We start from the raw sequence: 17400 nt of genomic DNA, 5'->3' as shown, positions 1-17400 counted from the left end.
TCATGGGTGTATGATGGGTGGAGCAGTGGGCTAAGCACACATCCTTGGGGTGCCTGTTAACAATCAGTGAGGAGGCGACGTTGTTTCCAATTCACACTGGCTGTGGTCTTCCAGTGTGCACTGACCACAAATAGGACCCAAGACATACTGCTGCTATCATAACTTATTTTCAATCAACAAGGCAGAGAGCAAAGGGGAATGAGCAAGTAATTCCCACTTACTGCAAGCATTCTCTTTTTTACAATTTCAGCAGCACGATTTGTAAATGGAAAAAATCAAATCAAAGCAATGTACATCCAATGTCAAGGCTGGACCCTGCATAGGAAAGCATCATGCCATTAACAACAAAGTAACGTTTCCCAAATCACTTGAGATCAATGGCGATGAAGTCAACTTCACTACTTCCTCAGTTTGATCCACGATTGCATCTTCAATTGGTGACGCTCTGCATTCCACAACATTCCCTCTGTCATACGGTTCACAACAGCTCCATAACTATTTTACGACATCCGACATTGAAGCTAAAAGCAACCGGATCCAATTTAACAAGCAACAGGCAGTTTTAACGCTTTTGCCATTGAGTGACAATTAAGAAAGATTTTTAAGAATCAGACCAGCCTAATGGCCTGGAGTTTAAATGACTCCACTGTAACTGTTTATGACATCCTGATGAACCTGTATTCTGGAAGCAATGGGACATAGCGATTGTTGCAAACATGACAACTTCAAAGACATCCAAAAATGATACAAAAGTACAAACTGGATTCTCTTTTAATTTCAAGAGTCATTTTTCCACACCTATACTTATGACTGGAACATCTTTCCTGAAAAGTTCATTCCTCTTCACTGCAGTTAATAGCATGCACGATCCTGCCTTGTTCATTTCCCATCCTTCTACTTTTGACCTTCAGCCTCCTTACCATAAACAGCAAACAATTCCTTTCATTGCATTCAGGCAACCAGCTTCCCTATGTTACTTCGATCCTGACATCTCAGCGCACTCCAGTGCCATGAAATAATTTTCTGCTCTGAATATTGGTCATATTTTTGCCCTTTTGTTTATTTTTCATCAATTTCATTGGCCTTCATACATAGGATGGTATTAATGACAAATATCAGATGACAAGATGCAAAATGTGAAATGCAAGTGAGCAGTAAAAACAAAAGAGTAAGGGATCATTTTCAGTAGTCAGCAATGAGATCTCAAAACCAGCACAGATCTACTGATAATACAACAATCCTTGCATCTCTACCATTACCACTGTCTGAGCCCTCAACAGTCTTTCCACGGAACTGTACTTCAACTATACTTTCAGATGTAGTGTACTGCTACTTCTGCTGGGCACAAGGCTGACCAGTCAGTCTGCAGCATGCTCTGTGTTATTCCCCTTTCCCAGTGTCATCCCGAACTCTCTGGCCTCAGGTTCTTGCATCATTCAAGGTAGGTCTGCTAAGGAAGCGGAACATCTTACACAAATTTCTGAATTCAACATCACTTCATGTCGTGTTTTTTTTTCATTTAAAAAAAAATTAGACATACAGGCTATTTTGGCCCACGTGTTCATGCCACCCAATTTACACATACCCCCAGTGCATTTCGAACAGTGGGAAGAAACCGGAGCACCCGGGTAGAATGTACAAACTCCTTGCAGACAACAGAACATTAATCATCCTTTTTTTCAGACTCCATATTAAATTTACCATTTTGACATCCCAGCTGAAAGTTGGCATCACCAAACCTGAAGGTAATAAACAATGCAAATGTTGGCACTGACTCCAGTCTTGTGAGACAGTATCCAACCACAAGAACTGCTTGAGCTCCTGTTTTCCCCTTGTACCATTTATCAATCTAATTTACTTGCTTCCACAAATTCCAAATTCATTTCCTTAGCCAAGTATTTCCCTGGAATTAATACTGCCTATCTGTACAATACCCTTTATTCAATTACTCCTAAGAACTGAGGCACGTATTGGCATTAAATTTTATGCTGGCTGTTCAGGATTTACTCATCCAAAAATTTACTGTTAGCTGGTCCGTTTCTGCACAAATTTGCAAATTTGGCTTTTTTTTTTAAATCAAATGTTCTCGCTTCTCTCTCTCACACTCACTGTCATTGCTGTTTTAAAATCATATTCTTCAGAAGTAATATTTGGGATGTGCGAAGGAGCTGACCACTCCACACACAACCCAACCACCAGTCGGCCACTCCCACCCCATCTGTACAAGATGCTGCACTTCGACAATGGCCTCAACTGCCATCTCAGAATCCACGACAACAGACAAACTAAATCATCCAGATGCATCGGCACCATCTGCAAGACAGAAGAAGCAATTACGTTCACTTACAGCCGCAACTCCGATGATCCAAAATGGTCAGGACTGCGCTTATGTCAAATTAAATGGTTTTTTTTTCCCGGATAACTGGTCGTTTTTTAAAAACAGCCCAGTAGTAACAGCAAATCACTTGTAACAGTGGTTAAAATGCAACAAGCAACCCAAGGGAAGGCTTTTTAAGCATGAAATAATATTTCATTAATTGAAGTGACTTCAGTGCCAAAAAAAAAATTTGGATAAACGAGGATATTTGATTGTTTCAGAAATCATCATTTATGGCAATAAGTGAAGATTTTGGAGAATCAGAGTTATACTGTAATTGTTCTGTCTCAAACTAATCTATTGCAAATCTGAAAATTGCAGCAATTTCAAAAGAATCTCTTTGGCGCTAGCATCACGGCATTCCCATCCAAGAAGTATTTTGCTTTTTGTTAAAAACAATTTCTGGCCAATTTAGGTTCAAATGGTCTGCAACAAGGCCCTGATAGAATGAATTTTTTTGTTTTTACGGTGCATCCTGAAAGGAACATTGAAGAAACTTGCACATCTTTCTTTGTGATCTCCAAAAATGCAATGTGCTCACCATTAAGCTGTCAGTGCTGAGAGATCTCATCATTCCAATGACTAGTTAAGGATGTGGAAGCTTTGGAAAAGACATTGAAGAGATGCTGCTTGGATGAGAGGGTATGAGGGTCAGAGAAATTTAGGTTCTTTTCTGTTCAGTGCTAGAAGCTAGAGGAAAGCTGATGAAAGTTTGTAAAATATGACAGGCATAACCAAAGTAAAGAATCAGAATATTTCACCCTGCATTAAAAAAAAATCAAACACTGAGGACGTGTCTTTAAGGTGACATTGTTATACTTAGAAAAATAGGAGTGTAGCAAGTTTCTTTAAATGGATAATGACAGGTATCTGGAATGGGCTACCATGGGTAGAATTGGAAGCAGATCCATTCACAGCTTTTAAGATCCTTCTGCAGAGACAAAGGAATATGCAGGGAATAGAGGGCTGTGTATCATGTACAAGCAACAGCAATTTAGTTGAATTTAGCATCATGTTCAGCTCAGACACATGCCAGGGGACTATTCCTGCGCAATACTGCTCTGGGATCAATGTACATTATTTACTCTATTTATTCACCACAATCCTTTTCTACCAACGCCAAGCAACTAGAAGGGAGAATACCTTTGTAAACTGGTGAAAATATAAGCATGTGATAAATCATGCTGTGACTCGCATCTTTAGAAACAACAGCCAAGTTCCAGCACGTCCCTTCTGTCAGACTTCAGATCGGCCCCTTCACGTGAAATATATATGCTGACATCAATTCAGTCGAAACAAAAGAAATTTTCCCATTTAAGTATTTCTGACTGTCAAAAATATGGCTCGCCAGTTAAATATTCCTCTTCCTGTAACATAGAGATCGATAACTGGATAACAATGCTTTTCAAAAGGGGAACTTTAAATCTTTTCCAGAGATGTCTCACAGCTCGTTGATATGCTGATACGTCAGTTCAAAGCAAAACGTGGAGTGGTGAGAGGAGGCCATGAGATTCTCAGGAGTCAGGAGGCATTTGTAACCCTTTGGGTTTTCCGATGGACTAATATGGACATACAATTACAAGTGTCAAGTAAGGTTTTGTATTGAAGACAAGTATTTTGAACAAAGTCGGCGTCGGCCAAGATAGATTAAGGTACTCGGTGTTCCGAGTTGAATAACGGGTAGCAACCTGAATGCCAAAACCAAACTGGCTTGGCAGTAAAGAGAATTTTGGCCCAGCCAGATGATGCCCAAACATGCAAGATTTAAAAAGAGAGCAATTCCTGGATATCATTCACGTATGCCTCCATGTTTAAGTACTGCTCGTGGACACCAGAAATGATGTTTGAATAAGGGAGTTTATCTGTGGAGCTTTGGGTAAGCAACAGAGAGGACCAGATAATCAAAGTTAGAAATGATCGATGCAAGACTACCTCAGAAAAGCAACGTCCATTCATGTTGAAAAGTTGAGTCGTCAAGAATAAAACGCTGCAATTGAACATCGTAAAATGTCTCTCAATGTGCAGCAGAATCTGCCGATCAAAACCCATCTGCAATACAAATCAAAACGGTTTCCGTGCTGTTCGTATGGCATTATTCAAAGCATATATAGTTTTCAGTGAAGAGAAAGTAAACAACGTTGTGGAGAAAGCACTGCATATAATGTTACACATTTTATAGGAAAAAAATTAAATGAATATTTGAAAGTGGTAAAGCAGCAATAAGCAGCATCCAAATTCATGCCTTCCATTTTGAGACTGCTGCATGGTTAAATATCACACGTCCATCCAAAGGCACTGCATTCAATGCAGACTAACAATTGTTTTAAAAAATTACCCATCTGCTCTTAATCAAAGATGCTACATTCAAAATGACATTTTCTCTTTTCAAAACTTGATGGGAATTCCATTTTTCAAGTATCCAATAATTCAAATACCCCAGTTCAAAATGTTTTGTCTTTAGTTTCTGTTTCCCATTGTTCTCAGAAAAATGTAGTCTCGTCGTGAAATTTCACAAAACTGGGCTGTTTCCTGATTTGATTCCTCCTCCTGTACTGAAGGCAAAATCCAAACTGTAAGAGAAATACATTTTCACTTGATTCAGTCACACACAAAAAGAAAACTTTTTGAGACGCCCGGTAGTGCAAATTCAACCTGTTAAAAACCAGCTTCTTTTAACCACAAATGGACCTGGAAAAATTAAGCCTGAATTATTTGACTTAATTGTGAGATATAAAATTTGCACCAGCCTCTCAATTTTGTTGTGTTTTTCAACCAAAGAATTCTGGACAAAAGAATAATATTGTGAAAACAAGTTAAACAAGAAATCACACAAAATTGTTGACTATAAACACAGTTGCCAACAAATCGACATGCACCGAGCATAAATGTCATTGCAATTATTCCCAATACGCATTAATGAAATTGATTTCTTCTGCAGCCAAAAGACCAAACCATCTAATGCAAAAGTAAAAATACTCTAAAGGAAACGGGCAAAAGAATTACACTGATACAAATAAGATAATGTTCAAAGTCTGAAAAGATTACATTAAAATATCATGATAAAGTTAAGAAATTGGATAAGAGTTGCTTAAAAACCATTTTGGATTGGTCCTTTTGCCTTATGAATTGAGCATCTACTCCAATCTGGTATCAGGTGACATTCACGCAAGTACCCACCCTCAGCTGGAGCAGCCTGGGAATCAGAGGAGTCCTTCTGTAACTTTGAAGTCACACTAATTTTCCTTGCTTTTCTCTCTAGAGTACCTGAAGGGTCTGCACAAGACAAGTCATGAAGATTGAGTGGGGTCATGGGGCAAACCTCTAAAAACCTAAAACACAACCCCAACACACAGGTAAGACACAACTAGTTACAATACATAGAGCACATTTCTTAGCTAATTATCCAGCTATGACACACCACTACAAAAACACTACTTAACAAGAGAAATCCAACAAAAAAAAAATGCAATAGCATCAAACCTAAAGATCTATGCACAGACAATTGAATTCTACAAAGATATAATTGGTGGGATAGCACTTGGGCTAGAAAACAAATTTTTTGCTTCATTTTCTGTGATAAATTTGATTTGGAAAAAATATTTACCCAGCCTTAACAACATTCCCATAGTCAAAAATATAACATTGCATAGCTTCCTTCCTCACATGATTATGTGCTAGAAGCGATGTCTCTAGACTAATGATTCATTAATCATTATATCTAGAAATCCAATTGCTATTTATTCATAGTCAGTATTAATTGCCTAAACTTCAAATAACAGTCCTCTCAATCTTACAATTTAAGTCCATCATGAGAAATTAGTCCCACGTCGACATTGTAGTTCAATTCAGAAATGCTATTTGTGGAAATAATCTGTATTAACTATAACAGCTATTATTGCAAAACTCTGATAAGTAACGCTGACGATTTATTTTAACTATTTTTGAATTACTATTTCAATCTGACTGAAGCACTGGACATTAAAGTGACCAGGATGACTCAATTATACACATTTTATCCATGAAATACAAAGCAAAAAGAATAAAATCCATTTTCAGTTCCACTGCTTTCCATTTCCCATTACATACTCATATAAAAGTTGATCTCGTGCAAAAGTCAACAGCCTACTTTTGGCCAAAAAATCTGGAATCTTCCATACATCTCCTGTAAAAGTTGACCTTGGTTCTTCACTGATAACAGATCAACAGTTGCAAGTACCTGTACGTAAATGTGATGATGAGGAAATGAATGATTTAGGATGACTGAATTATTTGTAGAAACGAGTACTAGAGTATTCTTACCAATTTTTGTCATTATGTTTCTTCCTCTGAAGCATTCAAAGTTTCAGGTACTATGTGCTTCCATTTTCAGTTAATTTTCATTTGAGTCGGTCTATCACTTGAAGAGAACAAATCAAGCTGCAAACTATGGGAGACTGACTGCGAGCTGACAGCAGGCTGGGGACAGCGTGTACCCAAATTTGATGCGTCTGAGGAGAGAAGAAGTGTCTGGAGACACAGTGCGGAGACCATGTGACCAACATGTTAAATAACAGTACACTGATTGCTCAGGAGCTATTTTCAAGACACAGCACTTTGGAGCAGAGCACTTGGAAGTGGCTTGCATGGTCATGGACAACTTATCTAATTCTCCACATTATAAGGGAATGAGTATATCACTCTGTGATCAAAAGGGAAGGTCACTTTGAACAGGTGACCCACTAAAGTTTCTGGAAGCAGAGGAATTCTGTAGTTGGACTGTGACTATTGTGAACGTCACTTAGAATGACTGACTCATTGAACAGTTTTGGAAGCAGAAGAACTACTGCATTTCGACTGACCCAGGAAAAGGGTTCTGGAAGCTTAGTGAGAATCAGTTGCTTCCCGTCCCCTCCGCATAGAGGAGCTTTGAATGCCACTCGTCTGAAAGGACATTGGTTTGGAAGCACCTCGACAAGGATTTGGTGACTTTATAAACAGTCTGTCACCCCAGTCTCTCCCATCTACTTGGTAAATTTTAACGCCTGCATTTCAACATTGGATTTTCTCCGATTGAACTTTGAACTGCCTTTCGAGAATTATGCCTCAGCTCTCGACGCTTGGGGTATTCCACAAACAAAAAAAAATTTGCGCATAGTTCGGGGTTAAGTAGATATTTTGTTTTATTATTATTAATTAAAATATTATTTTAAATATAATACTGTCTGGCCTCATTTCTATTGCTGTCACCTGGTACGTTACACAAGGTACAACGTGAGGAAAAGCTGTTCCTGCTTTTTTTTTTTATTGTTAGTTCTGTTTGATGTCTATAGTTTTATTTTCTATCCCTTTAAAAATTGCTTCGGCTTCCTAATGGGCATCCTTACAGGATCTCATCAGTATCTGTACTGTCAATGCTAAAACCAGCAAGGGAGGTGCGGTTCATCCTCATCGTAAGAGGGGAATGCTTTTCAGCTGCAGGTGTATAACAGGGGAGTAGTGAGATGCAATTTCACAGTGCGGATATACAGAATCAGCTGAGAGAGTGCAAATGTTCTAGAGGTCAAATCAATGGCTGGCATAATTGTTCAAAAACATTGAAATTCGGAACCAATTACCAGTATCACCACACACCCAGAAGTAAAACAAAAATCAGCAGGCAATGTGGTAGAAGTAAAAACACAATGCTGTACAAACTCAGCAAGCCAAAGTGCCCTTTATATACCAAAGATTAAAAAAATACATAACTGACATTTCAGGCTTGAGCCCTTCATCAATCTATGGAAAAATGTTGACAGGAGTCCAAACAAAAAGCGGGGGGGGGGAGGGATGATTGCAAAGGCAGGAGGCAATAGGCGGAGAAGGGAGGAAGGGCACAGCAGCAAAGGGAGGGGTGACTAGGTGAAGAGAGAGGGAAGGGGGCAGGGGGAGAGCCGAGGGAAAGAAGACAGGGGGAAGAGAGGGAGGGGGGAAAGGAAAGGTTCACAGAAACCAGAAGAGTCAATGTGAATGCCATCCAGCAGGGATTGCCCACACAGAAAATCAATTGGAAGCACCTTCGTTCTGTCCGCAGCAGTGACAGGGACCTCCCAGTGACCATTTCAGTTCTGCATCCCACTCCAGTCTCACATGTCTGTCCATGGGCACCAAAACCACCCCAAACTGGAGGAACAACACCTGATTTTCCATCTGGACACACTCCAACCAGACGACATTAACATCAACTTCTCCATTTCCTGCTAACCTGCTCTCCTTTCCCCTTCCCCGTACTCTTTTCCTCAGCTCTCCACCCCCTTCCCTCCCTATCAACACGGCCATCCCTCTTCCCTTTGCTTGCTGCTGTGCCCTTTCTCCCTTCTCCACCTATTACCGCCTGCCTTTGGAACCACATCTATCCCCTTTATTCAGATGCATTCCAACATTTTTGAGTACCTCGATAACTGCCTCAAGCCCAAAGTGTCAGTTATCCGTTATTATCTTTGCTGAGTTTCTCGAGTGTTGTTTTCAATCAAACACCCACCTTGATGCACCGCAGATCAGCATCTGTTTGAGGGACAAGTAACCTCTCACTGTTTTATTACTTTACTTCATTGTGTTTTTGTTCTTTATTCATTTGGACTTCTGCTACTGAGACAGTATTTTGGATTCTAGTGTGAATTTCAGTTCCTCAAAAGTAGTATCCATGTAATAGTCAACCCCATAAATTTAACATTAAAAATGGTCTAGAAAATTTGACTTTGACCCTAATTTTGCAGCAGTTTTCCCATACTATTTAATTACCTGGCAAGCCACTTGCCATGCCCGGACGCCAGTTCAAGAAAGGAGTGACAGGCTTTCTCACGTTCTTCACTCAGCAAAAGACCTCCTGCATTGACAGTACTCCAAGAAGGAAATAAAATCAACATTTCACCACACAGAAACAGAAGATGACAGGAATAAAATTCTACATCGTTAATCCATGTCCTATCCAAAGGTGCAACTACCCCATTAAAATGATTTGCAAGGGACATCATTTTACAAATATCCTCCTGTGCTACAAATATATGACCAGTTTTGCCTCCTCAAAGTATTTCCTGCAAAACCTGAACATTCCAAGTTGAAAGTTCATGTTCACAATTAACTTTACCATGGCATTGTCACAATTAAAGTGTACATGATATGCAGCATGGCATTTTCTTTTATCCACAGGCACCTATAACATGACACAAGAATCCTAATGTTGGGCCTAGTCAATGTGAAGTGATCAAAGTCATTGAGCCAAAAACCCACTGCATTTGCTGAGCAATCCAGAGTCAAATGCCTGATTGATTTGTTCCTGGTCATGTTCAACTGCAAATACTCATTTCCTTACTTGTCTAAAGGAGAGCATTGCTCCACAGAAGGACAGAGAAGAAAATAAAATACCGAATGTTGACCCTCCATTTCACTTTTTGTTGCTATTAATACTACTGAAATTCATTCACCTGCACAAATTAATACAGACATCGGAAAAAGATGACAGAAGCAGGACTGCTGCATTAACAGGACAAAAGGCAAAATAAAGTCATAAATAAGGAACATATTGTCTGGACCTCTGAAAAATGACTATTTTCACTGAATATCGTCAAAGAGATTATTCAGGTAGAAGAAACAGAAGCCTGAAATTAAGAACCAATGGGTTCAAGAGTCCCACACTGCATAAATTGTAAACTCCTATCAAATTACCAAAAGATCTTTCAGACGACCAGAACGTCTTTTTTTTTGTATACGAACTGCAAATATTTACTGATTTCTCCTTATTATCTTTCTTTCTCGTGGTAGATTTTGATAATTATACTATTTTTGATTGTTGTGTCTTAAGTACCAATGTGCTTACCAACAAATAATATTTCAGTTCATCTGTAATTGTACTTAAGTGCCAAACTTGCATGACATGTTCTATCCTACCAACCTGAAAGGGGAAACATCTCAACATAACTTGCTGACCAGCACTTAACTGAAACAGCCACCAAAATTCAGGTCTGCTGACCCGCATCTCTTGCCACGTCTAAAGCCCTGAGGGGTTCAAGCATCCAGCAGTCCCGTTATCAGCCACAATCCTCGATGAAACACACCACACCATCTTCGGCAGGAACTTGTGTGGATTCTGACTGATGGGAGTGTGCAGATACGTGGTGGAAAATGACTCCCTGCTCTGCCCGTATCCAAAAACAGAAAGCAAGGAGGTCTTGGCCAATGACGTGCAGATACTGTCTGCATCCAACTTCAGGTGCAGCTGCACCAATCTGCTTGCCACAGGTCTGCCACTGTGTTGGAATGAACCAACCACAGCACTGGTAAATGCTGATCAGTTTATGTTGCTAGATATTGTTGTCTGTATCATTGGATACAATATTAGCAGTCACTGGTCTCTAGTGATAACATGGGTACATGGTCTGGAAGCAAGACATTTATGATGGTATTTGGGCAAAGAATCAATAGGCTTTTTTTTTTACCCTGATGTAAAGCATCAGAGAGATGCAGGAATAAAACACGGTTGTCTGCAGACACTGTGATTGAAATAAAAACACAATGCAAGAGAAACTCACTTTTACGTAAAGGTACATAACAAACATTTCGGGCTTGAATCCCTCATCGAGTGACAAAATGTAGGCAGGCATCTGAAGAATTTCTTTTTTAAATAAGGAGATCGAGTACTGGTTGCCAGTTCCTTCTCTGCAACACTCGAGTACAGCATTGGTATGTAAATGAATGTCAGAGTAATGAACAGACAATCCACGTCTCATTGAAATGAAAAACACACAATGTCAGCAGGCCTCGACGGTGAGAAACAACTTCAGTATTTCAAGTCAATGACCCTTCATCGGAACATTTCCGATGTGCAGAAATGCAGCTGACCCGCTAAACATCTTGGGCATTTTTGGTTTTATGTTACCATTACAGTAGGAGTGGGAATAAATATCATTTCGCAACAGAAATGGCAATCGTATATCCATCATGTGCTCTTGGGAGTACAGTAATGGTGATCAGGTATATCACTACACAACACTGAGCTGGCATTCAAATTAGGCAGAGACTAGTCGCTGCTGAGTTCAGGCAGAATAAAAGCAACCCTGCATTACAAGGGCTCAGTTTTTAAGAAATTTGTCCGACCATTGAATTTGCTGCAATTTGAAGCTGCTTCAACAGAGCATTTGACAAGACAGGAGTTGAGAGAAAAAAAATGGGTGTTACTTGGTGAATTCTACAAGGTGCATTTCCGCACCTTGCAGTAATACGAGGAAAGGGTGGGGGGGGGAGAGAGTGGTGATCACCTGTACTAGAAAACTCATTTGTCTGAGGTGAGTGTACAGTGCTGGCTGTCAATCATATGTTAATAAAATAACCAGCCACATTACAGCTCTAAACTGTTCCTTCCCTGCACCAGAAAAGGCAGCCACAATTTAATTAGTATATTTGTTGGACACAGTACAAATGAACATTTATTCATCATTTGGCTGTAAACACTGCAGTGTGGTTCAAGTGGGAACAAGATTTTGAAATTTTACATTTGAAATAAAGTTAATGCAAATTAAAGAGGTCTGTCATCACGTGGGCTAGGGCACACAACTGCTGGTCACAAGTTTCTTCCTCACTCCAAATGCAATTTATTACAATTCTTTTAGAACACAGGTACTTTCAACTGTAGAATTGATCCAACAACTGTCCCCGACCCAGGCTTCACTCTCTCGATTCCACTCTCGTTAGAGGCAGCTCGCTCAAGTGTAAGCTGACACGATTCCTTCATGTTATTATTGAAAGTAAGCACGGAGGAGCTTTCTCCAGTTTCTGCACTAAGTGGAGTTGTATCTTTTGACAAGTAGGTAACCACTGCAAGAATTTTAACTAATGTATCTTTATGCATTCTGTACAATACCTAAAAATAGCTTGTTATTTTTAAAAGGACACAGGAAATAAAACATTCCACACCTCGAGCATCTGTGATAAGACAAGAGCAATTCAACAGCACACGTGGTGAGAGGTACGGAATTAATGTTTCAAGTCAAAGACCCCTTTAGGTTTAGATTCAACCTTGTCGTCTTAAGTTTGCAGCTTTTCTCTCCACAGATGTTGCATGTAAACAGTGCCACGCACGTCCTTAAATACGACTAAAGTTATCAATATTAGGTCTGCGCTGTCCAATTAAAATGTCCATCTCATGAATAGCCTCACATGGTTGGCAAAGCTGAGCATCCTTACAAAAAGTGGTCTCAGGCCTGATGTTATGTTATTGAAATAGAGTTAGGATTGTTGGATTTGTCCACACCTACAAAAATAACAACGTGATCGGGATTAAGAGTTAATGCCCTGATAAAAGTTCTGCAATTCACAATCTTTATTGCAATTACATCCCTTTCTTCAAATATCTCTGACAAAAGGCTGAAATGGCCAAAGCAGATTCACGATCTTCAATACTTTTTTGATCCATTCCGAATACTCAGAAATAAAACTCCAATCTCAATGGAAATTGAAAATAGTTTCACATGCCGTGTCGCCTCAGTGCAAGAGCAAGGGAACCAAGCCTTAACCTATTCAGTTAGACGCAAAGTTAGTCTTCTTGTTATAACTTGTATATAGTCATTTTCCCAAGTATCATCTCAGTGTACAATTATGCAAAGATATTCTCCCATCAATTATGCATGGGGTGGAATAATTAAAAATAGTATTTTCTAATCCATAGTGCTATCCCTGAGAATGGATTGTGTCAAAATAGTCCCTCAAGTTTACACAAAAATTGCACTAAACACTACACGCCAGTCAGTTATTAACTTACCTTTTTTACTATGCTTTGGGGGAACAGCTCCTACAGGGCCAGTTAGTCCTATATTGTCATAAAAATTATTCATGGCTTTTGGATCAAAGTTCCCTGAAATAAACACAAAATGAAGAGAATTAAGTAACAAACTAAAAGTTATTTTTTAAAATATCTTTTATGCAAACAGATTTTAACAGAGGCCAATGTTTGCATCACGACACTCCACTTACCAAGTACAACATTAAGGGTATACAAAAATTTGGGACACGATCATACCTATTGATGAATGGTTTTTCTCATCTTTCTTATCTGAACTGAAAAAATATGCAAAGCATTTGATCCAATCCAGCGACCAACGTGGAACTGCAGATCAGGTTCAACGTGCCGAGATGTTGACAATGGCAGGTCTGAGTTTTAAAATTTCAGAGGGGACAACACACGCTGAGGCAAAGGAGGACAAAATTGGGAATGGGAAGAGAATGTGAACATAATGTGCAGTAGGACAAACTGGTGAATGACAAACTGTTACTTTTCACCCACTAAACACCAGGTGGCGTATTGGCTAACAGTCAATTCCACTTCCCACCGTTGCTTGCAGAGAAGTCACATATTAAAACTATTTTCCCCCTCAATATTGTTGGAGATTTACACAGTTAACCGCTCCAGTTTTTTTTTTACTGGTTCAAGTACTGAAAACCAGTTCCAGATCAATTCTTGAGGAACAATGGTCCCATACAACTGACAATTTGGCTTCTGCCAGTAATGTTTTTACAAATCAAGCTTGGCAAGAGCAGCATGTTGTCAAAATAGAAAAATTACACACTTTTGTTTAAAATCATATTGTACTTCAATTTTACGACCTCGGATATCTCACATGGTTTAGTTTTAAATCTCATGCTATTTAAACAAACACTTATTTAGCAGATTTAAACAAAATCATTTAAGAGCTCAAATTATTTAACCAATTTTCTAAATCTTGCCATTTGTCCAATGGGTGGACAGAAGTATTGCCAAGAGGGATGAGCAAGCCCTCACTAAGTCTGGCTTTGACAGCAAACAGCGCCTTTGAAAAGTTTCCAAGTACAGATGCTCCAAATAAGAACCACAGACAAACAAATACAACTTCACAGAAGAGCATTGGTTTTCTAATGATGCAAACGAAGCAAGCATTCAATACTGACAAAATTATGAGCGCTGTTCCCTCTAAGCTGTGCGCATGCACAGGATTTGTACCAGTGCACAAGGGAAATTCATGGGCACACAAAAATGCTCATTAATGTTTTATTGAATGGAACAACAAACTAAACAAAGTCATTCAAAGAATAAAATCTTAACTAAATACGTTACTTTGTAGAATGCAATCATACTTCAATTAAAACATGCCAATACAGTTTTATTCGCCACGAGAGATAGGCTATGCCAAAATGATCTTGAAACAATTTCAAGCACTCAATGCGCACATCGTTTCATCACAGGAAAAAAGTTGGCACAGCCAAATTTTTGCGCACACTGAACACTAAAATTAGACGGAACATTAATTGTGAGCTTCATCCATGAAGTAAAGGCTTAACCAATTGGTCTCTGCTCAATTAATAAGGCACTGATCCACGCTGAATACAAGATGGAAGTTCATCATTCAATTTCAGTAACACATGCCTTCTTTCGGATTTCAGGCAAGGACAAAACTACCCCAGAGGGACTGATGAAATTGACCTAATAGTTGAGCACAGCGCAAATGAAGTGAGCATTTAGTTTTAGTCAACATTTCACAACTGGTGGTGACAGGTTAATTCGATCAACAGTTGAGGGGCAGTTCATTCTTTCAAATGCCTTTAATTTCAAGATACAGCATGTAACAGACCCTTCTTGCCTCTGAGCAGGTGCCACCAAAACACACCAATTAACCTACAGTAAACTTGGCCTCCACAGCTGTCTGTAGCAACAAATTACACAGGTTCACCATGGTCTGGCTGAAGAATTCTCTCCTCACCTTGGTTCTAAAGGGATGTCTTTTTTCTGAGGCTGTGACCTCTAGTCCCAAACTCTCACACCACTGGAAATATTTTCTCCACATCTACTCTATCCAGCCCTTTCAATATTCAGTGCAGACATCCTCAGTTCGCCAGGAGCTCTCTTCCCATGGCAGAATGCAAAACAGAGCATATGATTTAGGAGTTTCATATCAAGCGTGCAAAAAACATATCCTGAACAAAGTATTTGACTGGGTGTAACTGGCATCTTTATACAGTGCCTGGGTGAGGGTACCGAATTCACAAAGCACCAACTCAAGTTTCCTTGCCGTATCCAAAGTTTTAATCTTCAAATACCTTGTTGCTCTATAATCACTGAATGAGATAGTGAATGCAACGCTGAAAGGGATGGTCGTGGGTTGCAACCAGGGCATGTACCAAATTGCACACAGTTAATGGGGGGGGAAAAAACTATTTGTGAGTTAAGTAATTCTGAAATGGGGTAGATGCTGTATCAGAACAAATACGAACAAACGGATGCTCAAGATTAATAAGATGGCACAAGCATGACCTTTTGGAAGCCAGGACAATGCGTAACACTTCAAGCCAATTTATACGCATCACGTCAAGCTACGTATGGCAAGAAATTAAATAATTTTCCATCAGAACATTTGAACTGCCCTGTATGTCTCAAAATGCAAGCAGTGCAAATGCAAGATGACATGCTACCATCGCAGGTCGGTCTTTTCCCCATTAGTATTTGGACATGGACTCAAGCCAATTCCTGTCAATTTAATCTCAGAGCTTTGCCTTTTTTCCACCCCAAATACTTGAAATCTGAACCAATCAAACTAATCAAAGGGTAATTTTTTCTAAATGACTTTATAGATTTAAAATTCAGCACAATTTCAATTATGTTTTTTTTCAACTGAGCATTAATCAATCCCCTTTTACATCAAATTTTTGACCCATTCTCAGATTTTCTCCCTTTCTCCCCTTTAAAATCATGTGCAACTGGTGCTGTCCAGAAAAAGGATGCAAGTTCTTTTCTCTTCAAATCTTGGCTTTTGTTTGCTCCTTTGATTTTTTTTTAAATTTATCTTCAATTTCCACTTACATCTGGAGGCTATAACACAATGTGAAAATTTGACACATAATTTAAACAGAACCAAAGCCAGGTAATGACAAGGCACCACCTCGTGAAAATGCAATTCGGAGATTCAAGCTTCAGCTTCCTTAACTTATGCAAAGAATTAACTAGTTTTGTTCACTTCCCTGATTCTTAACATCAAACCAAGTTACAAACTGACAAATACCCATATTTTACAAACCAGGTAACCTCATCCCCATTCCCCCCGCCCCCCTCCCCACTATGGATTATATGCATGCAAGCTATACGAGAATATTTTTTACACATTGTAAGAATGCACACAAGAGTGGGTGTGGGAAGTCGAACCAGCAATTTATAGCGAGCGTGGGAATGTAATAGTGGCAATGAAAGAACGCGCACAATTTTATAGCAACTGTGGGAAAGACTCAATTTACAGCAAGCATGGGAATATTGTAGTGAGCAAAAGAATGTATTTACAGCAATGAAAGAATGGGCATAATTTACAGCTGCCATGGGAAATTTTAATCTTGGGAATATCTCTTTGTACTGAATGCCATGGTATTCCTATAAACAGGGCATTTTGGCTAGGACACTGCATCGTATCAATGTTAACTGCCCAGGCCCATCCCTGAGGGAGAAGACTAACATATCAAGTGCCTCTGATTTGAGACATTACAATTAAAATCCTGCTTAACTCTTGAAGCCTGTCTTTGATTTAATTGATTCCTCTCCAAAGCTTGTTAATGTGCTGCAGAAGGATATCATCTACATAATAATCAATTGACACCTCAGGGGGAAATTGATTGGGTGTAAATTGCAGGAGATTAACTGTATGTGCTCTGTCTCATTTAAATGCAAATTTATTTTGTCAGTCACAAATTAGAATACTACACTCTTGCATTATACGAGAGAAAATACGGTATTGTCAAAGTGAAGTATTCCGTGGTTAGATTTTGCCACCCATTTCCTTTGACCCTACGATACATACATCGTTTTAAACCTGTTGAGGGGTGCAGAAATACAAGGAAATTAAAGGGAGTCATTCATGAAAAACATTAATCAAAATAATCATTAAAGAACAAAACTCATTTGATTCATCAAATCTGAAGAACATTAAGGTGATCAGAAAGTGCCCGGTCACAAATAGACTAGTGATTATGTGCAGCTCAAATTACTAGATAAGAAAATTCTG

General features: G+C 39.1%; 2 protein-coding genes across 28 annotated transcripts in view; one reads left to right on the top strand and one right to left on the bottom strand.

The window, feature by feature from the left end:
* tab3 (TGF-beta activated kinase 1 (MAP3K7) binding protein 3) overlaps positions 1-17400 on the bottom strand; it is a 91412-nt gene that overhangs the window by 4201 nt on the left and 69811 nt on the right. For 7 of the 19 annotated variants that reach the window (XM_069890147.1, XM_069890146.1, XM_069890139.1 and 4 more), the window contains 2 exons: positions 13146-13238; positions 5555-5650 (listed from right to left, as the gene is read on the bottom strand). In XM_069890147.1, coding sequence (XP_069746248.1) covers positions 5555-5650; positions 13146-13238 — 189 coding nt within the window. The other 12 variants (XR_011341885.1, XR_011341886.1, XR_011341884.1 and 9 more) reach the window with 8 other exon arrangements.
* Positions 1-17400, top strand: part of LOC138738942 (glycerol kinase) — a 129338-nt gene that overhangs the window by 108795 nt on the left and 3143 nt on the right. For 6 of the 9 annotated variants that reach the window (XM_069890157.1, XM_069890158.1, XM_069890168.1 and 3 more), the window contains 2 exons: positions 5637-5730; positions 6747-7572. Coding sequence is in view for 1 of the 9 variants with exons in the window: in XM_069890167.1 (XP_069746268.1) it covers position 5637 (1 nt within the window). In the remaining 8 variants the exon portion in view is untranslated. Of the gene's footprint in view, positions 1-5636; positions 5731-6746; positions 7573-11997; positions 12192-12275; positions 12354-14800; positions 14868-17400 lie in introns of those variants that run through there. The other 3 variants (XM_069890152.1, XM_069890153.1, XM_069890154.1) reach the window with 3 other exon arrangements.

The sequence above is a fragment of the Narcine bancroftii genome, chromosome 7 (genome assembly GCF_036971445.1).
Source record: "Narcine bancroftii isolate sNarBan1 chromosome 7, sNarBan1.hap1, whole genome shotgun sequence".
NCBI lineage: Eukaryota > Metazoa > Chordata > Chondrichthyes > Torpediniformes > Narcinidae > Narcine > Narcine bancroftii.
The sequence above is the reverse complement of the archived record's forward strand: the minus strand, read 5'-3'. Positions and strand labels throughout refer to the sequence as shown.